Source organism: Notolepis coatsorum (assembly GCF_963971535.1).
Source record: "Notolepis coatsorum genome assembly, chromosome: 3".
NCBI classification, from domain to species: Eukaryota; Metazoa; Chordata; class Actinopteri; order Aulopiformes; family Paralepididae; genus Notolepis; species Notolepis coatsorum.
Window position 1 is genome coordinate 83,195,699 of NC_140167.1, and position 20,238 is coordinate 83,215,936.

The following is a 20,238-nucleotide window of genomic DNA, read 5'->3' on the forward strand; positions in this document are numbered from 1 at the left end:
AGAATATATATATATAAATGAAGCTATTGAGTGAATATGCTAATCTGATGTTAGTAAGTAAGTTTTATTTCTAAAGCACATTTAAAACAACTGCAGTTGCACCAAAGTACTCTACATATAAATGGCACTATAATAAAACACAGTAAAACATGGTATATATTATAACATTTATAATTTACAATTATAACAACAAAGTAAGATAAAAAGAAAATAAGAAATAGAGAAATACACAACGTAAAACAGGGTAGGTGTGAGATCAGACTATCGAGGCTAAAAAAAAGAGCCCAGTTTAAAAGCAAAAAGGCCTGCTGGGTAAACAGGTAGGTTTTTAACCTGGATTATGACCTGGATTATAACCTGATAATAACCTGTACGGTATTATTATGTACAGTGATACAAGTATAAATACTCTAGGGAAGTAAGCCATACTGGCCAGCGGTATAACTAAAAGAGTAGTTATGGGATATATAAAGATATAGATATAGTATATACAGCGTGTACAGTGCACAGAGTGGGGTAAGTACTGTATGCAGGTATTTAAACATGAATATATGCAGATATATACGGTATATACACTACAGTATTATTGTACACGGCTATCATGCAGGGCTATATAGGTAGCCTATAAGTTGAGGTGGTTATAATGTCGACTCTGAAGCAACTGTGTAGCTTAGCTAACGTTGGCTAGCAGCCAGCGAGGTGTAACGTTACAACACCTCAAAGTGACCAGAACAGCAATAGCCAAACTATTGAATGATGACGGCTGCTCCCAGCAATTACACACGACTCCAAGGGTTGTTTACATTCCATCGCATGAAATAAGCCCTTTGTCATGAGTCAACCCGCCTAAGGACACGACGAGGACACACTCCCACTGCTGAGATTCTGAGCTACTAAAGTCATCCAAGACCAAGTACTGATCCATACGTTTTACTGAGCAGACAAAGTCTGTTTGGAGCCGGACCCCCGTCTCTTTGAGTGGGGAGTCGTCGGTATCTGAGAATCTGTCATACATATCAGTATTTTCAGTCCTTAGTTACCATGGCCACCACTCACTGCGCAATTCCCAGCCTTTTGACCTTTTAATACATTTTAAAAACAACTTTAAAAACACACATTTCCCCTCAAAATAGAGAAAAGTACTATTTTACTTGACGTTAAATCGCATCAAATGTAATCATTTTCTCGAAATATGTTTGCTTTGTAGCAAGTAGTTTCGTTGTTGCTGCCATCTTTAGTGTTTTCCCCGTTCAAAACCACCACAGTGATCTGTCTCCATGTTACATAGACTGTCTCTGGCATAGGAGTCTGTTAGACTAGATTGGGGTCATTATGACTGAGATATATGACAGTGTTGTCCATTGGAGACGTCCAAGATGGAGACGATGACGGGGTGTGAAAGTCTCTCACCAGTGCCGAAGCTCTCCTCTCCACACAGAGACAACTTCCCAGCATCCATCAGGTTCCCAAAGAACTTCCAGCCTGTAGGAGTCTCATAGAGCTGCATCTGCAGAGCTTTAGCTACACTGAGAGACACACACACACACACACACACACACACACACACACACACACACACACACACACACACACACACACACACACACACACACACACACACACACACACACACACACACACAATGATTGAAAGCTGCTATATGTAGGATTACTCTGTGACATTACTATGCTATTTTATTGTATATTACCTAATTTTATATTTTATCCTACAACTACTAATTGTTACCATTCTTGTATTCATTGTTGTTTCTTAACACTTTGAGTGCCGGCGACGTGTTATGTCGTCTTTTCATGCCCCCCGTTGAGTGCCGATGACGCGCATTGTCGTTTGATCTTTTTATTAGCGATCTGAATTCATATTTCATCAACCGAGTCTCCCGTTGGTACAGCAGCCCCTGTAGGAACTCCGATGGGAAAATACCGCCCCCTATTGTCTATCCCTGTGTAACTGCAGGCCATTCGATAATACTGGTGGATCTGTGTGGGGGGAGCCAACTGGCTCCATTATGCTGGCAAGGGATCTGATGAACATGGAAGTGATCGCGAGTTGAAAAGCAGCCTGGAATATATATTTACAGCAGCCAATAATCAATCAATAAACGCGATCGTTATTTGGAATGGCGATCAGGAATTGGAATAATCTTTTTGGAGAACATCTGATCTAAGGTAAGGAGTCTATGTTACCAGTTTTAGGATAATCAGAGCTGTATTCACTGAGATAACAGCGTGTCCCGTATGTGTATATGTGTGTGTGTGTGTGTGTGTGATATTGAGGAAATGAGGTAATCGATTTCTCAGCTCGCTTCTATAGCGTGCATAAGTACACATATACTATCGATAATCTAGCGTTTATTTGAAAACGATTCATAAATAGGCCGACAAATGACAACGTGTCTAGTGTATTCGAGAATATTCCAATAAATGCCGTTTATGAGGGAATCTTTCTATTTTCCGGAAATTTTCGAGAAAACGATAGCTTTTCGAAATGCTATAAAAAGGATATGAACCGATTAAAAAACAATCCGTTTCGACAATGTTGACTGCAAACAAGTCATTGATAAGCGACGGGCAGATTAGACGCATAGCCATAATTTAAAACATAGATTATGGGTTTTTTTTAATGCTAACATTGAAGTGGATGATGGCACTCAAGGACATTAATCAATGTTATGGCCGGCACTGAAAGTGTTAATTGTGCACTGTTGTTGTAATGTCCACACTTGGACTATTAGTAATTATAAGAAAAGCATGCAGGAGTCAGTAGGCTGTGTGATTATTCCTCCGTCTTTATTCCATCCTCCAAGAACATCAACCCCATGCTCGCTTCCCTCGCGTACATACACCCTGGACACACTTCCTAGTTCCTGCCTATAGCCTCTTGTGCCCATTGTGCCGCCTAACGGTGGCGGTGGTAATAACCTAGTATTAACAATAATAATAATAATAATGCTAACCATGCAGAACACAACAGTTGTGTCTGAGCTCGAAACACAAAAATGTCATTACCTGCAATGCAACCCCTCTATTGTTGTGTATTTGACAAATAAAGAACTTGCACTTGAGATACCGACACATACTACTGATGCTGCCACTGAGAACAGGACACCACTAGTGGGCACGCTGCGTGCCAGTCTAGTATAAAGTACAAGGTATAAGGGTCTTACTTGTCCAGGGCACCACTAGTGGGCACGCTGCATGCCAGTCTAGTATAAAGTACAAGGTATAAGGGTCTTACTTGTCCAGGGCACCACTAGTGGGCACGCTGCGTGCCAGTCTAGTATAAAGTACAAGGTATAAAGGTCTTACTTGTCCAGGGCACCACTAGTGGGCACGCTGCGTGCCAGTCTAGTATAAAGTACAAGGTATAAGGGTCTTACTTGTCCAGGGCACCACTAGTGGGCATGCTGCGTGCCAGTCTAGTATAAAGTACAAGGTATAAAGGTCTTACTTGTCCAGGGCACCACTAGTGGGCACGCTGCGTGCCAGTCTAGTATAAAGTACAAGGTATAAGGGTCTTACTTGTCCAGGGCACCACTAGTGGGCACGCTGCGTGCCAGTCTAGTATAAAGTACAAGGTATAAGGGTCTTACTTGTCCAGGGCACCACTAGTGGGCACACTGCATGCCAGTCTAGTATAAAGTACAAGGTATAAGGGTCTTACTTGTCCAGGGCACCACTAGTGGGCACGCTGCGTGCCAGTCTAGTATAAAGTACAAGGTATAAGGGTCTTACTTGTCCAGGGCACCACTAGTGGGCATGCTGCGTGCCAGTCTAGTATAAAGTACAAGGTATAAGGGTCTTACTTGTCCAGGGCACCACTAGTGGGCACGCTGCGTGCCAGTCTAGTATAAAGTACAAGGTATAAGGGTCTTACTTGTCCAGGGCACCACTAGTGGGCACGCTGCATGCCAGTCTAGTATAAAGTACAAGGTATAAGGGTCTTACTTGTCCAGGGCACCACTAGTGGGCACGCTGCGTGCCAGTCTAGTATAAAGTACAAGGTATAAGGGTCTTACTTGTCCAGGGCACCACTAGTGGGTATGCTGCGTGCCAGTCTAGTATAAAGTACAAGGTATAAGGGTCTTACTTGTCCAGGGCACCACTAGTGGGCATGCTGCGTGCCAGGCCCTTAACACCAGTCTTCTGGAAATAAGGGATGCTTTTGGTGTTGGCAGCGATGACAGCCACAGAGTCTGAAGGGTTAACGAAGAAACCATGTTTACCCAGAACCATGTTACGATCCTGAGGAGAGGAGAGGGGAGAAGAGGAGAGGAGAGGAGAAGAGGAGAGGAGAAGAAGAGAAGAGGATAGGAGAGAAAAGAGGAGAAGAAAGGAGAAGAGAAGTGTTGTTATAGAAACATTCAAAAAGGGTTTTCCCATTACCTCTGGGAGACTAAACACATTGTCTCTGTTTTTCTATATAATATATTTATATGGTGGTCTCCTCTCTAGAATTCTATGGTGGTCTCCTCTCTAGAATTCTATGGTGGTCTCCTCTCTAGAATTCTATGGTGGTCTCCTCTCTAGAATTCTATGGTGGTCTCCTCTCTAGAATTCTATGGTGGTCTCCTCTCTAGAATTTCGTCAGTGCTGAACACCGTCCGTGAGAGGGCTGGGGTCGTGACCCGTCCCCGTCTTGTCATGCTAGACTCACGCCGTCTCCGTCGAAGGCGGCTCCGAAGTCGTACTCCCCTCCCTTCATGGTGTCAACCAGCTCAGACGCGTAGGTCAGGTTGGGGTCGGGGTGGTGACCTCCAAAGTCCTCGGAGGGAACACAGTTCACGGCAGAGTTGGCTGGAGAACCCAGCTCTTCACACACAATCTTCTTCACATAGGGACCAACCACTGGAGGAAGAGGAAGGGAGGAGAGGAGGAGGAGGGGGGGCAGAGAAAGAGAGAGACAGAGAGAGAGACAGAGACAGAGAGAGAAAGACAGAGAGAGAGGCAGAGAGAGAGAAGAGAGAGAGAGAGAGAGAGAGAGAGAGAGAGAGAGAGAGAGAGAGAGAGAGAGAGAGAGACAGAGAGATGATGATGATGGCTTGGATTTATATAGCGCTCTTCATGACACCCAGAGCGCTTCACAGAGTCCATTATTCGTTCATACACAGTCATACCGGTGGTGGTAAGCTACAATTGCAGCCAGAGCTGCCCTGAGGCAGACTCACGGAAGCGTGGCGAATAATCATCGCCTACGGCCCCTCCGACCACCACCAACATTCATTCACATGCATACACATTCATACGAGAGAGAGACATAACATATTTTCACTGTGCGTCACTATGTTTGGAGAGCTATATCTGACTATATTCTATATTATAGCTATGGAGACAATACTACTGTATAGTCATTTGACAGTGACTTTCTTCCGTCGAACATGCAAAAAAGAGATCATTTTTTCATGCATACGTTTGCGCGTTATCCCGTGGTGAATATAAGTATAGTTTAGGAGTGATCTGGGATAATTCCTGAAACGCTGAGTTATAGGGCGCTACGTGTATTCTACTATAAGCGTTGGCGTTTCTTGCCTGGACACGCTACTAGGCGACTGGGAGGGTTTCAGTTTACCTGGCTGTGGTGAGAAGTTCGTTCCACCATTGTGGAGCGGGGACTATGCACTGCTTCTCTTTGATGACCCCCCCCCTCAGACTTGCCGATGGTGTCAAAATATTTCCAGCGACACCCAGAAATAAGCGCCCGCCTCTAGAAGGTTCCGTACCTCCATGCATGGCGTCCAGGCGCACATTGATGTGCTGGGCTCCGGCGAGGAGCTCCTTCAGGGCAGCGAAGTCGAAGATTCCTCTCAGCATCTCAGCGTAGGCCTCCACACAGTCCACGATCTCCACTGCAAGACACAGAGGAGACACGGCTAGAGGCTCCTGGCGATACCGAGTACCAACGTGAGTTACAAGTTCTAACAAAGACCTTGATGATACATTACAGTTCTAACAAAGACCTTGATGATACATTACAGTTCTAACAAAGACCTTGATGATACATTACAGTTCTAACAAAGACCTTGATGATACATTACAGTTCTAACAAAGACCTTGATGATACATTACAGTTCTAACAAAGACCTTGATGACACATTACAGTTCTAACAAAGACCTTGATGATACATTACAGTTCTAACAAAGACCATGATGATACATTACACGTTCTAACAAAGACTTTGAAAATCATTCAATCATGAATATATCGATTATCGCAGATATTGTGTATCATAATATTATCGTATTGCGAGTTACTTGTATCGTCCCACCCCTAGTAGTTATAGTACTGTAGCTGTAGTTATTGTACTTTACCTGTAGTTATAGTACTGCGTCTGTAGTTATAGTATTGTACCTGTAGTAATAGTACCGTTATAGTACTGTACCTGTAGTTATAGTAGTGTCTGTAGTTATAGTACTGTGTCTGTAGTTATAGTACTGTACAGTATTTGTAGTTATCATACTGTATATGGAGTTACTGTACTGTATCTGTAGTTATAAGTACTGTATCTTACCTGTAGTTATAGTACTGTATCTGTAGTTATAGTACTGTATCTGTAGTTATAAGTACTGTATCTGTAGTTATAGTACTGTATCTTATCTGTAGTTATAGTACTGTATCTGTAGTTATAGTACTGTATCTGTAGTTATAAGTACTGTATCTGTAGTTATAGTACTGAAGGAAGTAGCCTTGTTTTTCAATGTGTATATAATGTAAATATCGGTGGATGACAGCATCTACTCATAGCCATCTCAGAGGAGGAGGACAACAGAGAGAGAGTGTGCGTTAGCAGCAGACTAATAGCAGCAGATGAGGATTTGGGCTGTGCTGGTAACATCAACAGCCGATAGCCACAGCGTCAAGGTTACTCGATCTTGAGAAAGTGCATTACCAAGCCACAGCGTTTGTTTTGGGGTAAGAGGTGCAGTAATATCAACATCGCTGTTGCTATAGTGATTTGAGTCAAAAGTGCCGTTGCCATAGTAACAGTCACGAGAGAGTTTGACATTGCGAGACTTGAAGATGGTAAGCTGTGACGGTAAGCCAGATTAAGACACGAAACACCACGAGCATACGTGGACAGAGAGACAGAGCACTAACTAGAGGGTGGTGGGAGGCCCACCCCCCCCCTCCTAGGCCTCGAGGAGGCTAGCTTCGGCTAACAGGGAAGGCCTTTGAACAGCTAGGCCGCACGACCACCAAGCGGGGTGACAGAAGAAAGATCGTTAGAATAAGGACAGAAAGAACTGTTTTCCATCTGGTACAGAGGCTTTGTTTATGGAATAAACAACGTTTTCCAAGAAAGGTACCACGTTGCCAGTGTCGTTTTCTTCTGAACACGGATGTACCAACGGGGTGTGATACAGTGTGTGACAGCCAATGTGAAGTATTGAAAACAAACACAACGCAGATGGGGAGAGTCACGGAGGAGCAGGTGATGAGTGGATTAAATTATCAAAGGCTAGAAACACTGTTATCTTTCAGTACTGTACCTGTGAAGGGCTTGAAAGTATCCACCTCGAAGGTCTGCTTGCCAATCTTGGACAGATCTACTGTGAGCTCGGGGCAGATGTGATACTCCTGCAGGCTTTTACTGATGTCATAGATCTGGTTGGTGACGCCCTCTGGAGCTGGACCTATAGGAGCAAAGCAGACGGTAGAGGGAGGGGTTACTTTTTACTTACACACAGACGGATCCATGACAGCTGTCTCTGTTACAAAGGGTCAGATTAAACCGAATATATATATTTATTACTTGAGATACCTTGTATAATATTTGTATATCGTCTGATATCCCTTGTATATTCTTTGTATATATACACGGAATATCCCTTTACCTAGGTACAAGCCAGACCATAATATTCGTTCTCCTATTGGACAGCGACCCCTAGGCGCCAACGGCCATACCCCCAATGGCAAGTTCAAAGCCACCGCCAAGGCATGTCTCAACATGTCCAGGTTTGCGCAGTAATACGAGACAGAACTGAGGTTGGCACTAGATTATTCACCTTACGTATAAATACGTCACAGGTGGATACAGCAGTAGAGTATCCTAAAAGTTGAAGCCTTCACCACGATACAACGTGCCGTGAAGTGGGCCTCTTTGCCCCTGAATAGAGCCTTGAGAACCGCGTGCGAATAGATAGCTAAAGTGTCAGAGTTTAACGCTGTATCGTCGAGTTCGACTTATTCTATTGTGAAGTAATAGTCTATTATTTATAGTGTATCGTGCGGCTACCGTTCTCCGTGACCATCATTACCACCGGTTCGTCGTACCTCTAGCTAGTGCACTTATCCAGGCTGGGCGGCCTAAACTCGCGCCACCACCCGAGGAGTCCTAGACGAGAACCGTTGGATATGTACACCGGAGAACCTACACCGGCAAATGCAGAGCCTTTTCCGGCTGGATTATATTGCTTTGGTACTGTGGCTGCTGGAGCAGAGAACCGTCTACCCCACTGCTGTGTGGGATCTACCCTGTGAGGAGCACCCTCGAGCCCGCCTCTAGGACCACAGAGGCTGGCTAGCTTTCATCCATGCTGTGTCTACGGAGCAAGGGAGTATTGCACTGGCTCCTGTATCTGGAGCCTCGTTATTCCGTGTTGATCCAGACTTTGCTCCCGAACATTCCTCTACCCTGCCGGCTTACAACCGGAGGGAACCCCCTAGTGTCTCCAGCTGACTACGAGTGTACCTTATGTAATTATTATGCTACAGGTGGCGTCAGTTATACCCATCTTACTATTCTCATGGACTTACGCTCTTGACCTACTTTAAGTGTTCTTCGCCTTACAAGCGCAATCATAATTCTCAATCTGTAACCTACCGTTGCTGCTCTAATAATAAATACCTCTAACTAGAACTTTCTTTGTCATTGCCGTATTCTTGTGTGGGTGTTCACCAGATATACCATGTACTGTATGGCCAGTAATTAAAGTACATAACTAAGTAGTGGTTTAATGATACCATACTCTCAATACAGTCAGGGAATTGTACCCCTCAGTTACAGTCTCCCTAGGTAGAGACAGTCACGCCAAAGACCTGGTCCAGTCTAGATCTGGTCAAGACCATGTCTAAAGACAGATCTAGATCTGGTCAACACTGTCTCTAAAGGAGGTCTCTCTAGATCAAGTCAACACTGTGTCTAAAGGTTTAGATCAAGTCAACACTGTGTCTAAATGTTTAGATCCAAGTCAACACGGTGTCTAAATGTTTAGATCAAGTCAACACTGTGTCTAAATGTTTAGATCAAGTCAACACTGTGTCTAAAGGTCTAGATCAAGTCAACACTGTGAGAGAAAACTGGTGTTTTTGGGTGTTTTTCAATGTATGTGATGTATAGATTGGGGGGAGAGTACCACACTGAGCAGGGCAGAATGTTTACATTCCGATCTAGGACACAACAAGCTGATACGGCGGGCACAGAAGACAGAGAGCAGAGCGATGGGGGGGTTTGACACACAGTAATGAAACGTTTTGAAATGTGTTTAAAGGTTAAACGCGGTTGTCATGGCAGCGGCACCTGACAACCAGAAGAGGGGCGGGCCGTCGTTGCTATGACGAAGATCTATAAATCTAACAGAGGTTCCGGGTAGGGGCAGACTACAATCTGACTGAGACTAAGAGGGAAGAAACCATCAGAGACTCTCATCCCTCTCACCCTCGCCGGTGGGGGGGGGGGGGGGGGGGATGACACATCATCATTAGCTTCGGCTAACACGAGGAGGGTTTCGGCTAACGACAGGCCTGAGACACTATTGGACTGATAGCAATGACAATACAATATGATAACATCTGAGATGAGGTTTCTGTTTATGAAAATAAACAACGCTTCTCCCTGTAAGGTATTATGCTGTGTCGAGTGTCGAATTCTTACGAAGGTGGAGAATTACTACGGTTGCGGATTGCACTAACGGGGAGAGATAAGGATTGTACAGCCAGTATATGAGACGTCAGGATCATTAAAATTACACAACGCAGAGGGAGTGGATGGAGAGATGATAACACAAGAAGACGTGATACTGGCCGATTGATCAGAATCTAACAGTTGTTGCCATGAGCCGGATTTGCAGGAGATAAGAACAACGGAAAAAAACGTTTTCAATAATGGGGCGACAGTGAACAACCGTTATCGTGTGTGGGAGAATCATGATCGAAGCAAGGCCGGCCAGCCCTGAGAGAGAGCGCAGAGTCGAGCGGTCATGAGGCGAACCAGCGCTGTAGGAGAAACAGCGCTCAGGAGAAAGATGTGAGTTCACTGTGCACACATGGTTGTTTTGATCTTTTAAGCCAAATAAAAACGAACAGATAGTGCATCCGTAAATAAGTAGCGACAGAGAAGCCAGCTGTAATAATATGAGCAGAGAGCCATGGTGTTTTGAAAGGCCGAGAGGGGTTTTATCTACAGGGAATGAAAAACAAACGGGCCGGTGAAGGAAGGCAGTGTTTTAAGGGTTAATTCCATTTGTGTTTGTCTGTACTATAAGGGTTTGTTTTCCTCACAAGGAGGCGGGAACGCGGGACTGTGAGTCGGGAGAATCTACCTACGTTTTTCAGACCTACCGTCATTTGGCATTCAGTCTATTTTTGACCTGTTCAGTACTTGCATGTTTAGTAGATCATCTATTGTCATGTGACCTGCAGACATCATTATGACCTGTTTTGCCGACGAGACTCTAAGAGACAGTTGTTTTTGTTGTTAGGCCTTTAAAAAGGAGGGCAGCGGCCGTTTGTTTAAGTGAGGGAGCCATATTAAAGGGGACAGTGGGAAAAAAATTAAAAAGGTCGGAGACAAGATGGCCCCAAAGGGCCACGAGGAGGATGAGCGAGATAAGATGAGAGGAAATGTCAACAAAATTTAGCAGACAAGATGGCCGCAAAGGGCCACGAGGAGGCTAACGGATTAGAGTCAGAGAGTGACACGTCAACTAAAATACTCTAGACTGAGTTTGGCCGCCATCTAGGGGGGGCAGTGGGATAATGCAGGCAAATGCTTGAAGATAGGTCTCTACTACCCTCTAGTGGAGGGGGGGGGGTAGTGAAGGAGAGTTTTATCAGGAAGATGACAGAGTGGTTCCATAGGTCTCTACTACCACCTAGTGGCGGAGTGGGGGAGTGATTCAAGTTAGAATCTACTGGAGCAGGGAGAGGGTGGATTATTATAATAATAATATTGATATACAGGTTAATTAAATAGAGTTTAATTATATAATGGATTAGATAAGGACTGCACAGAGAGATGAGGTGCAGTTTAATTAAATAGGTTTAATCCAGTCGCACCTTCTCACACCTAATAAATAGGCAGAGTTTTCAGACGACACATCACCAGAAGATCTGGTGCGCGCCAGGGGCCAACCTGGGACGAAGATAGAGTTGCGCGGAGTGGGTATCGGTTAGCTGCTGGTGTCACGACGGAAGACGACAAACAGGGAACCGCCCTGTAGGACAGATAATAGGTGTGGAGAAGGTCGTAGAAAACACAAGGGTCGAGTGTACAGAAAACTGCTGGTGTTGTGTTTCTGCTTTCAGGGTCTGGAGATGACAGACAGCGGTGGAGACGACCAGGAGACAGACTGGAGGAGGAGGAAGCAGCAGGGGCCAGGCACCGCAGCCTGGTACACAGATCATCTACGACGAGAGAGAGGAGACGGCGGCGGTGGGAGAGCAGATGTGGAGAGGACAGCTAGAGCACTGAGTAGTAGCAGACCCAAGATCACTTTTTTTTTGGTGAAGGCAAGATCTACCTATTGAAGCGTTGAGAGAAAAAGACAGCCAAGATTGTACTTTAAACTAAATGACTTTTATTTGCCTGTATTCCAATTACATGCAATGTCAAAGTAGAACTGTAATATGTACTCTCAGTCAGTGCTAAGTGCAGCATCACTCTTCACATCAAAACATAAGTAGAACTGTAATATGTACTCTCAGTCAGTGCTAAGTGCAGCATCACTCTTCACATCAAAACATAAGTAGAACTGTAATATGTACTCTCACTCAGTCAGTGCTAAGTGCAGCATCACTCTTCACATCAAAACATAAGTAGAACTGTAATATGTACTCTCAGTCAGTGCTAAGTGCAGCATCACTCTTCACATCAAAACATAAGTAGAACTGTAATATGTACTCTCAGTCAGTGCTAAGTGCAGCATCACTCTTCACATCAAAACATAAGTAGAACTGTAATATGTACTCTCACTCAGTCAGTGCTAAGTGCAGCATCACTCTTCACATCAAAACATAAGTAGAACTGTAATATGTACTCTCAGTCAGTGCTAAGTGCAGCATCACTCTTCACATCAAAACATAAGTAGAACTGTAATATGTACTCTCAGTCAGTGCTAAGTGCAGCATCACTCTTCACATCAAAACATAAGTAGAACTGTAATATGTACTCTCACTCAGTCAGTGCAGAAGTTCTCAGACGACTCCTCCATCGTAAGCTACATCACCGACGATGATGAGGAGGAGTACAGAGCCCTGGTGGAGAGCTTCGTGGGGTGGAGCGACAGCAACCACCTCCAACTCAACACCAGTAAGACCAAGGAGCTGGTGGTGGACTTCCGGAGGGGCAAGAAGAGGCCCCCCCCGATTCCCATCTCCATCCGAGGGGTGGATGTGGAGATGGTGGACTCATACAAGTTCCTTGGGGTACACCTGAACAATAAACTGGACTGGTCGGACAACACAGAGGCCCTCTACAGGAAGGGACAGAGCAGGCTGTTCTTCCTGAGGAGACTCAGGTCCTTCAATGTGTGCAACAGACTGCTGCAGTCTTTTTACCAGTCTGTTGTGGCCAGCATCCTCTTCTATGCTGTGGCATGCTGGGGAGGCTACATCAACTCAAGGGACACCAACAAGCTCAACAAGCTGGTGAGGAAGGCTAGCTCCGTGGTGGGAGTTGAGCTACCTAGACTTGAGGTGATGGCAGAGAGGGGGATGATAAGGAAGCTGGCTGCCATCATGGAGAACCCCTACCACCCCCTCTACGACGAGCTAGTCAAGATGAGAAGCTCGTTCAGCCACAGACTCATTCCCCCCCGACACTCAACTAACCGCCTCGGACAGTCCTTCATACCAGCGGCCATCAGGCTCCACAACAGTGGGCAGCGACTAGCAGCCTCCAGGCTCCACAACAGGGGGCAGCGACAGCGACCGCTACCAGACATTGACCTGGGACTTCTAGGAACCCAAGGAGGACAACCTACACTACCTTAGGCTTACTGCACCTTATGTGGATACTGTGATACTGTGATACTGTGAATAATGTGTATTTCAGTGGATACCGTGATACTGTGAATAATGTATACTCAGTAGATAGTAAATTATAACACTACCTTATGCATACTGCACCTTATGTGACACTGTGAATAATGTGAATATTTCTTCAGCTAGTCAGATAGTAAATGATATTGACCATATTGATCAAATTGTTTACACTGCCTGTGTTGTTTTTTACTACCTGTACACCCATGCTGCTATGACATATGCGCGGCACGGTGGTGTAGTGGTTAACACTGTCGCCTCACAGCAAGAAGGTCCAGGGTTCGATTCCCGCTTGGGGACCAGGTTTCCATGATGCCAGGTACCCAGGTGGGGTATCTCCCAGGCCTTTCTGTGTGGAGTTTGCATGTTCTCCCCGTGCTCGCAAGGGTTTCCCCCCCGATAAGATAAACCCAATGGAAAAACATGCACAACAACAGATCGCTAACGCTGTGGCGTCCTTGACGAAGACGGACAGGAGCACTTGGATTGGTCCCCTGGCGCGGCTCACGTTGACGCCTGTCTGCTCCCGGCTGCCCTTGGGGGGAAGGACGACGGGATGGGTTAATCGCAGAGACGAATCGCATCAGTGATCCTACAGACAATGCATGCGTGTGTGTTCCGGTGTGTGTGTGTGTGTGTTGTGGATAATAGCCAATGCCAATTAAAGACCTCTGAGCAGGTCCTGCATTATTATATATTATTATATTATGATGCCTGAATTTCTCCAAGGGGATCAATAAAGGAATATCTTATCTTAAGTGCAGCATCACTCTTCACATCAAAACATAAGTAGAACTGTAATATGTACTCTCAGTCAGTGCTAAGTGCAGCATCACTTTTCACATCAAAACAGTCATGTTTCTCACTCAAGTCACTAAGTCAGTGTGATGGCTGTGACTGGATACTGTCTACAAGTGCTTTGTAGTTAGGCTCATAGCTACTGACTGCCAGTCTGAGACAGTCTGTGAGGTGTCTGTCAGTAAGGCGGCTCCTGTACTTTGATTTGATTATTTTCATCTGTGAAAATGACATTTCACAGAGATACGTGGATCCAAAGTAGGCACTCACTTTTAGTGCACATGCAGTGAGAAGAGGAAACTTCTCACTGCTGACAAGTCCCCAAAAGTCACTGTCCCTTGATCTGGCTTTCAGCTCTATGTCATTTTGTAAATCAACCATCTCCATGTCAACTCCACTTTGCAAATTAAATACTTGCTGGAATTTGGCTGCTACCTGCTCTATATCAATGGGCACAAATGGGTTTGAGACAAATGCAGCAATATCTCCCATGACATCGAACTCACCAAAACGCTGATTGAACTCTGTTGCCAGTTTGTCCAGGTGAGCACAGTACTGCTCAGGGTGAAAAGCATCATTGTCTTCCAATGCCTGTGCCATTTTCTCCAGGTTGGGAAAGAAATTCTTCTTCCCATTCTGGATGGAAATAGTAAGTTTTCGCTTTCTTCCGTGGAGCCTCTGCCATGCTAGCGATCTGGCGTCACCACACCGGTCTTTTATTTATTTTTTGCGAGTCGCATTCTCTTATTGGTCACTTTCATACAGCGTCTGCGACACGCAGAGAGAGAGAGAGAGAGAGAGAGAGAGAGAGAGAGAGAGAGAGAGAGAGAGAGAGAGAGAGAGAGAGAGAGAGAGAGAGAGAGAGAGAGAGAGAGAGAGAGAGAGAGAGAGAGAAGAGAGGCGCGTGCAAAACATAGGCTATTTGTGTATTTATTTGTCTCACTTTCTATTTTTTTTTGGGACAGGGAAAGATCGACAGGGAACGTCTCAAAGATCAACCAGTCGATCAAGATCGACGGGTTGGGGACCACGGGTTTAGATCATGTCAACGCTGTAAAGGAGGTTTAGATCAAGTCAACACTGTGTAAATAACTGCTTCTAACCACAATGTTTCCTCTCCTTCCATCTAATCACTCCTCCCCTCTTCTCTTCTCCATCCCTCCTCCCCTCTTCTCTTCTCCTCCTCTCCATCACTCCTCCTCTCTCCCCTATTCGACGGCACGTGGTGTAGTGGTTAACACTGTCGCCTCACAGCTAGAAGGTCCTGGGTTTGATTCTCGCTTGGGGACCAGATGACGGGATGGATCAAGCCGTGAGAGACATTTCATCAGTGACTCAGTGCATGTGTGTGTGTGTGTTCCTGTGGGTCACTCATCTCGCATAATGTGTGTTAATCTGCATGACAAATAAAGACTTCTTCTATTCTTCTCTCCCACCAGTTTAGCTCCCCTAGAAACATTATACTGTACTTAAAGGGGAACTATTTTGCTATTTCTTTCACTATTTGGGCAATTCTATACTATTCCTGTGAGTCTATGGAACACATCTGTACGTTTTTTTTCAATAAAATTCATTGTTTTGTATTTTTAATCAAGTACTTTGGTGCACCACTTTCTGCCCTTCCAGATTCCAAGCTGTTTTCGGCTGGGCTCCGCCCATACTCGCAATGCGCTTTGAGTGACAGTCACCCACCTGCACTGGCAGATACAGAGAGAGAGCGAGACAGACGTATTCGCTGCTTGCCCATTTTGGTCATAACTTCAATGTTACACTAACTTCCTCGAATTGTTGATTGTGGGCGGTGGCTACAACCACAGAAGGAACTGAGGTTACGCAGATCACTATTCTTACACGTTACAGATTGACGTAAATTCAGAATGGCTTGGTTTAGTGGGGGAGGATCTAGTCTCAGCTGAACTGGAGGAATGCGCCTGAATGAGAATTTCACACCTAGTCAGTGTTGGTACAACCCCACATTGCTAGAAAACAATACAAACCACTGGAAAAGGACCTTTAATGTTTAATGTTCTCACAGGGCCTCTCCTGCCCCCCCCCCCCTTTCCTAATTTTATCTCATCCTCCCTTCCTCTCCTATTCCTCTTCCTCGTCTCCTCCCCCTAGTGGTCTCACCTCCGCTGGCGATGTTGTATTTGATGCCGAAGTCTCCGTTGGGACCTCCAGGGTTGTGACTGGCGGTCAGGATGATCCCTCCCACCGCATGGATCTGACGAATCACACAGGACACGGCTGGAGTGGACATGATGCCATTCTGACCAATCACCAGATGTCCGATCTGCAGGGATGGATGCACACACACACAGGGGGTGGAGGAGAGAGAGAGAAACAAAAAACAGATGGTACAAGAAATTAATACAGATACTCTGACTTGTACTACTGTGTTTGATTATTAATTATTACCATCACTGGAGATCTGAGAGGCAAATATGAACTACAATATGTATTATGCTACTGTGTTTCATTATTACCATCACTGGAGATCTGAGAGGTAAATATGAACTACAATATGTATTATGCTACTGTGTTTCATTATTACCATCACTGGAGATCTGAGAGGTAAATATGAACTACAATATGTATTATGCTACTGTGTTTCATTATTACCATCACTGGAGATCTGAGAGGTAAATATGAACTACAATATGTATTATGCTACTGTGTTTCATTATTACCATCACTGGAGATCTGAGAGGTAAATATAAACTACAATATGTATTATTATTAACTTTGGGATGTTCTTAACTCATTCAGCGCCAGGGATTAGCCTGGTCCCGTTCTAGCTATGCCACGCTTTAAAGATAGGAGTGCGTCACCTTGTTTGTAGAGCTATATCTATATTCTATATTATAGCTATGGAGACAATACTATAGTCATTTGACAGTGACTTTCTTCCGTCGAACATGCAAAAAATAGATCATTTTTTCATGCATACGTTCGCGGGTTATCCCGTGGTGAATATAAGTATAGTTTAGGAGTGATCCGGGCTAATTCCTAAAAAGCTGGTTTATAGGGCGCTATACGTGTATTCTACTATAAGCCTTGACATTTCTTGCCTGGACACGCTACTATTTCCAAATCAAATGTATATAATAGGTATCATGTTTCATCATGAATGCATGAAAGGGTGGGGGTCATTTTTCTATGCTTTGATGGCCAGTAACGGCTTTCTTGTTGAACACTACAGACACTGATCAGCTGGATCGATATGAAAACATTGTTGGATCAAGCTGAAATTGATGTCAGATAGTCCTTACCTTCGGTCGGGGGTATTCCAAAAAGAATATTCCAATTGTCTGATCGCGATTTCCAGTATTGGTGTCCATATGGCCCCCGGACATAATTTGGCACAACTTATGGATCGAGTGTGCCAGATGCGTTTCGAGTAAACTCGTTGTTGGCGGGAAATGAGTTAAGGAGCCATGGGGCAAAACGAATGGAAGCGGATACAGACCACTAGCTTAAAACTCTGGGAGAGGTGTCTTTGGCCAACAGCTAGGCTAGCTGGTCCATATCCGCTTCCATTCATTCGTGCTAAGCTAAGCTAACTTGCAGCCAGATTGAATGCACAGAGAGGAAACTGGTGTCTATCTTCTTGTTTGACTCTAGAGATGGTAAGCACATTTCCAATAATGTCGACGTGTTCCTAATGTTCACTTACCTAATGGGCTAGTGTGACTAGGTGATGTTGACAAAAGGTAGCGGCACAATATGAAAACAGGTAACAAACTCAATCATACGATATGATTCATGCAGAGTAATGTATCTACAGGCGTGCGTATAATAAGAGGGCCGTGTTACAGTCCTATCTAATATATTATCTAATAATATAAAAACAACATTGAACGGTACATATAGGTGACCCTTGTTTGTAATATGACATCACATCCTGTATGTGTGTGTGTGTGTGTGTTTGAACATGCAGTCTGTGGTGACGTTAAAGCTGCCTTGGGATCAGCTTCCCCTCCCGTCTCCTAACCGCCACCACCTCCACCAACGCCAGGGAAATCTGAAGCCAGATCAGCTGTCCGACCACAACACGATCTCTGTGACTCTATCTCTCCGTTTGAAGATGTAAGGTAGGCCTACTGCATATCTCTGTGTCCATTTCAGCAAATATTGACCTTTGTTTTGAAAGTTATTCCAGTCTGTACAGTGTGTACATCTCGATTCAAAAGCTGCCATCTCTGTCTCACGTGCAATTTTGACAGGAGAGACGATTACAGATTATTGGGGTTATTTAATACACTGTCCATTTTAACTAATACTTGTCCATTCGACTATTTTAATCACAGCCTGTTTCTCTAGTTAGTTAACTACCCCTCTCTTCTGCTGCAGTGAGAACATGTTACGCAGGACACAACGTGCCTGGCTGCACGTTCACGTCACGCCCCCTCCCCCCCCACCCTTCGCCCCTGGCATAAGGAACCAACCAGTGTGGCATCACAGGGCCCGTTATGAAACAAACAACCACACTGTGACAACAGCTACAAAACCGTGATTGGGACATTGATCAAATGGTTCAGAATACGGTTGTGTTGAGACAGATTATGCAGACAGACACAGTCGACTCGAGCGAGAGAGAGAAAGAAAGAGAGGGGGGTGAGATGAGGTGAGAGAGAGAGAGGGATGTCAGCCTGCGGGAGGGTCTGAAATGCCAAGGGTCTCACTCCCCGGGTCGTGACCTCTGTGCACTCCTTCAGCGAAAGATCAGCGCGGTCACCTGGCAACGAGGGGACTCCGGTATGACAGCTATCACGTTTACATGCCGCGGGAGGACACTTTGATTACAAAATCAAATGTATTCAGTAAAAGGGGGGCCTGGCAGGAGTCGAGATGCGAATCGTGTGTATTTTGTATCTTAATAATGTACAGGTTTGTATTGTATAGTTTCTGTCACATTCAGACGTGCATCATCATGACGTTGATATGAATATCCCGGTCGCCTCGTCATCATCATCGCCGATGTGATGACGACAACAAGGAGTATAGCCGCCTGCTCCTACAGAAACATGTTGAATAGTTTGCTACAATGTTGCAACAATGTATCACCTGAACACCCCAACAACACCATGCAACAGTCCAGAGTGGAGCTGTCACTGAGTACAGTACTGTATATTTGCATATCGTTCGTATATGTCACAAATGTAACAGTACTATATACCTGTATCATGTATGTCCCTATGCCATAAAGGTCATGATGTCATGAATGTTGTGTATGTCATAAATGTCTCTATGAATTGAAAACGGGGGACCCTGATGTAAACAAGACACACGTCTTTCTCTGGTCTGCATCCCCTTAACAATTGTGTGTATTGAGCCGTACTGTATTGTACCCATTCTGCAATCTGTTAAATAAAGTTTTCATTCATTCATTCATTCATCCATTCATTCATTCATGCTGTAGCGGTCCTTTAATTAATGACAGCTAGCCTGTAGCCTGCTAGCCGACGTGCTGTACACACGGGGCGGGTGGGTGCTGCTGGTAACATAGGGTGCTTTCAGTAGCAGAGGAACCACAAGGTGCACAGCAACAGGAACCTAGTTATTACTGACCCCGTTGGCCGCGGCGATCTGGACGATGAGCTGAATCGCCTCCTTCATGAAGAAGCGGCCGTCGCCCCCCACCACCAGAGAGGCGGCCTGCCGCTCCGCCGGCGCGATCACGGAGATGATGCTCTGGATGAAGTTCTCCGCATAGTGCGGGTTCTGCTGGAACACCGTCACCCTCTTCCGCAGGCCGCTGGTGCCGGGCTTCTGGTCCGTGTACGGCTTCGTCTGGACTACTGTGATTTTCGTCATCTTGTGTGTCTTGTCAACCCAAAAAGTGCCCCCGGTTCCCGGTTGATCCGCGTCCTGACTCGGTGCTGGAGGCGAATGCAGCAGAGAGCGCAGCGCAGCAGCACAGAGCACACGGAACAGCGACTGTGCGTGGCGGACACGCCCCCCTGCACAGTTTAAAGGAGAAGCTGCTTTGTTTAATATACTATATGGAGTAGGGTCGAGCTGCAGACTCGGAGCCTCGAGGTCCAGATTGGTACTTCCGACCGCCACAGGACTTCCGACCGCCACAGGACTAATGCGGAAGTATCTCGAAGTACGTCTGACGTATCTCGAATTACGTCTGACGTTTCTCTTCATAAAATAATA

General features: G+C 45.2%; 1 protein-coding gene across 1 annotated transcript in view; it reads right to left on the reverse strand.

The window, feature by feature from the left end:
* pgm1 (phosphoglucomutase 1) overlaps positions 1 to 20,008 on the reverse strand; it is a 41,109-nt gene extending 21,101 nt beyond the window's left edge. The window contains exons 1-7 of the mRNA XM_084309609.1: positions 19,645 to 20,008; positions 16,204 to 16,366; positions 7,506 to 7,649; positions 5,738 to 5,863; positions 4,675 to 4,865; positions 4,108 to 4,262; positions 1,411 to 1,526 (exon numbers count right to left, since the gene is read on the reverse strand). Coding sequence (XP_084165735.1) covers positions 1,411 to 1,526; positions 4,108 to 4,262; positions 4,675 to 4,865; positions 5,738 to 5,863; positions 7,506 to 7,649; positions 16,204 to 16,366; positions 19,645 to 19,890 — 1,141 coding nt within the window. The 5' untranslated portion in view covers positions 19,891 to 20,008. The remainder of the gene's footprint in view (positions 1 to 1,410; positions 1,527 to 4,107; positions 4,263 to 4,674; positions 4,866 to 5,737; positions 5,864 to 7,505; positions 7,650 to 16,203; positions 16,367 to 19,644) is intronic.
* Positions 20,009 to 20,238: the final 230 nt, after the last annotated feature.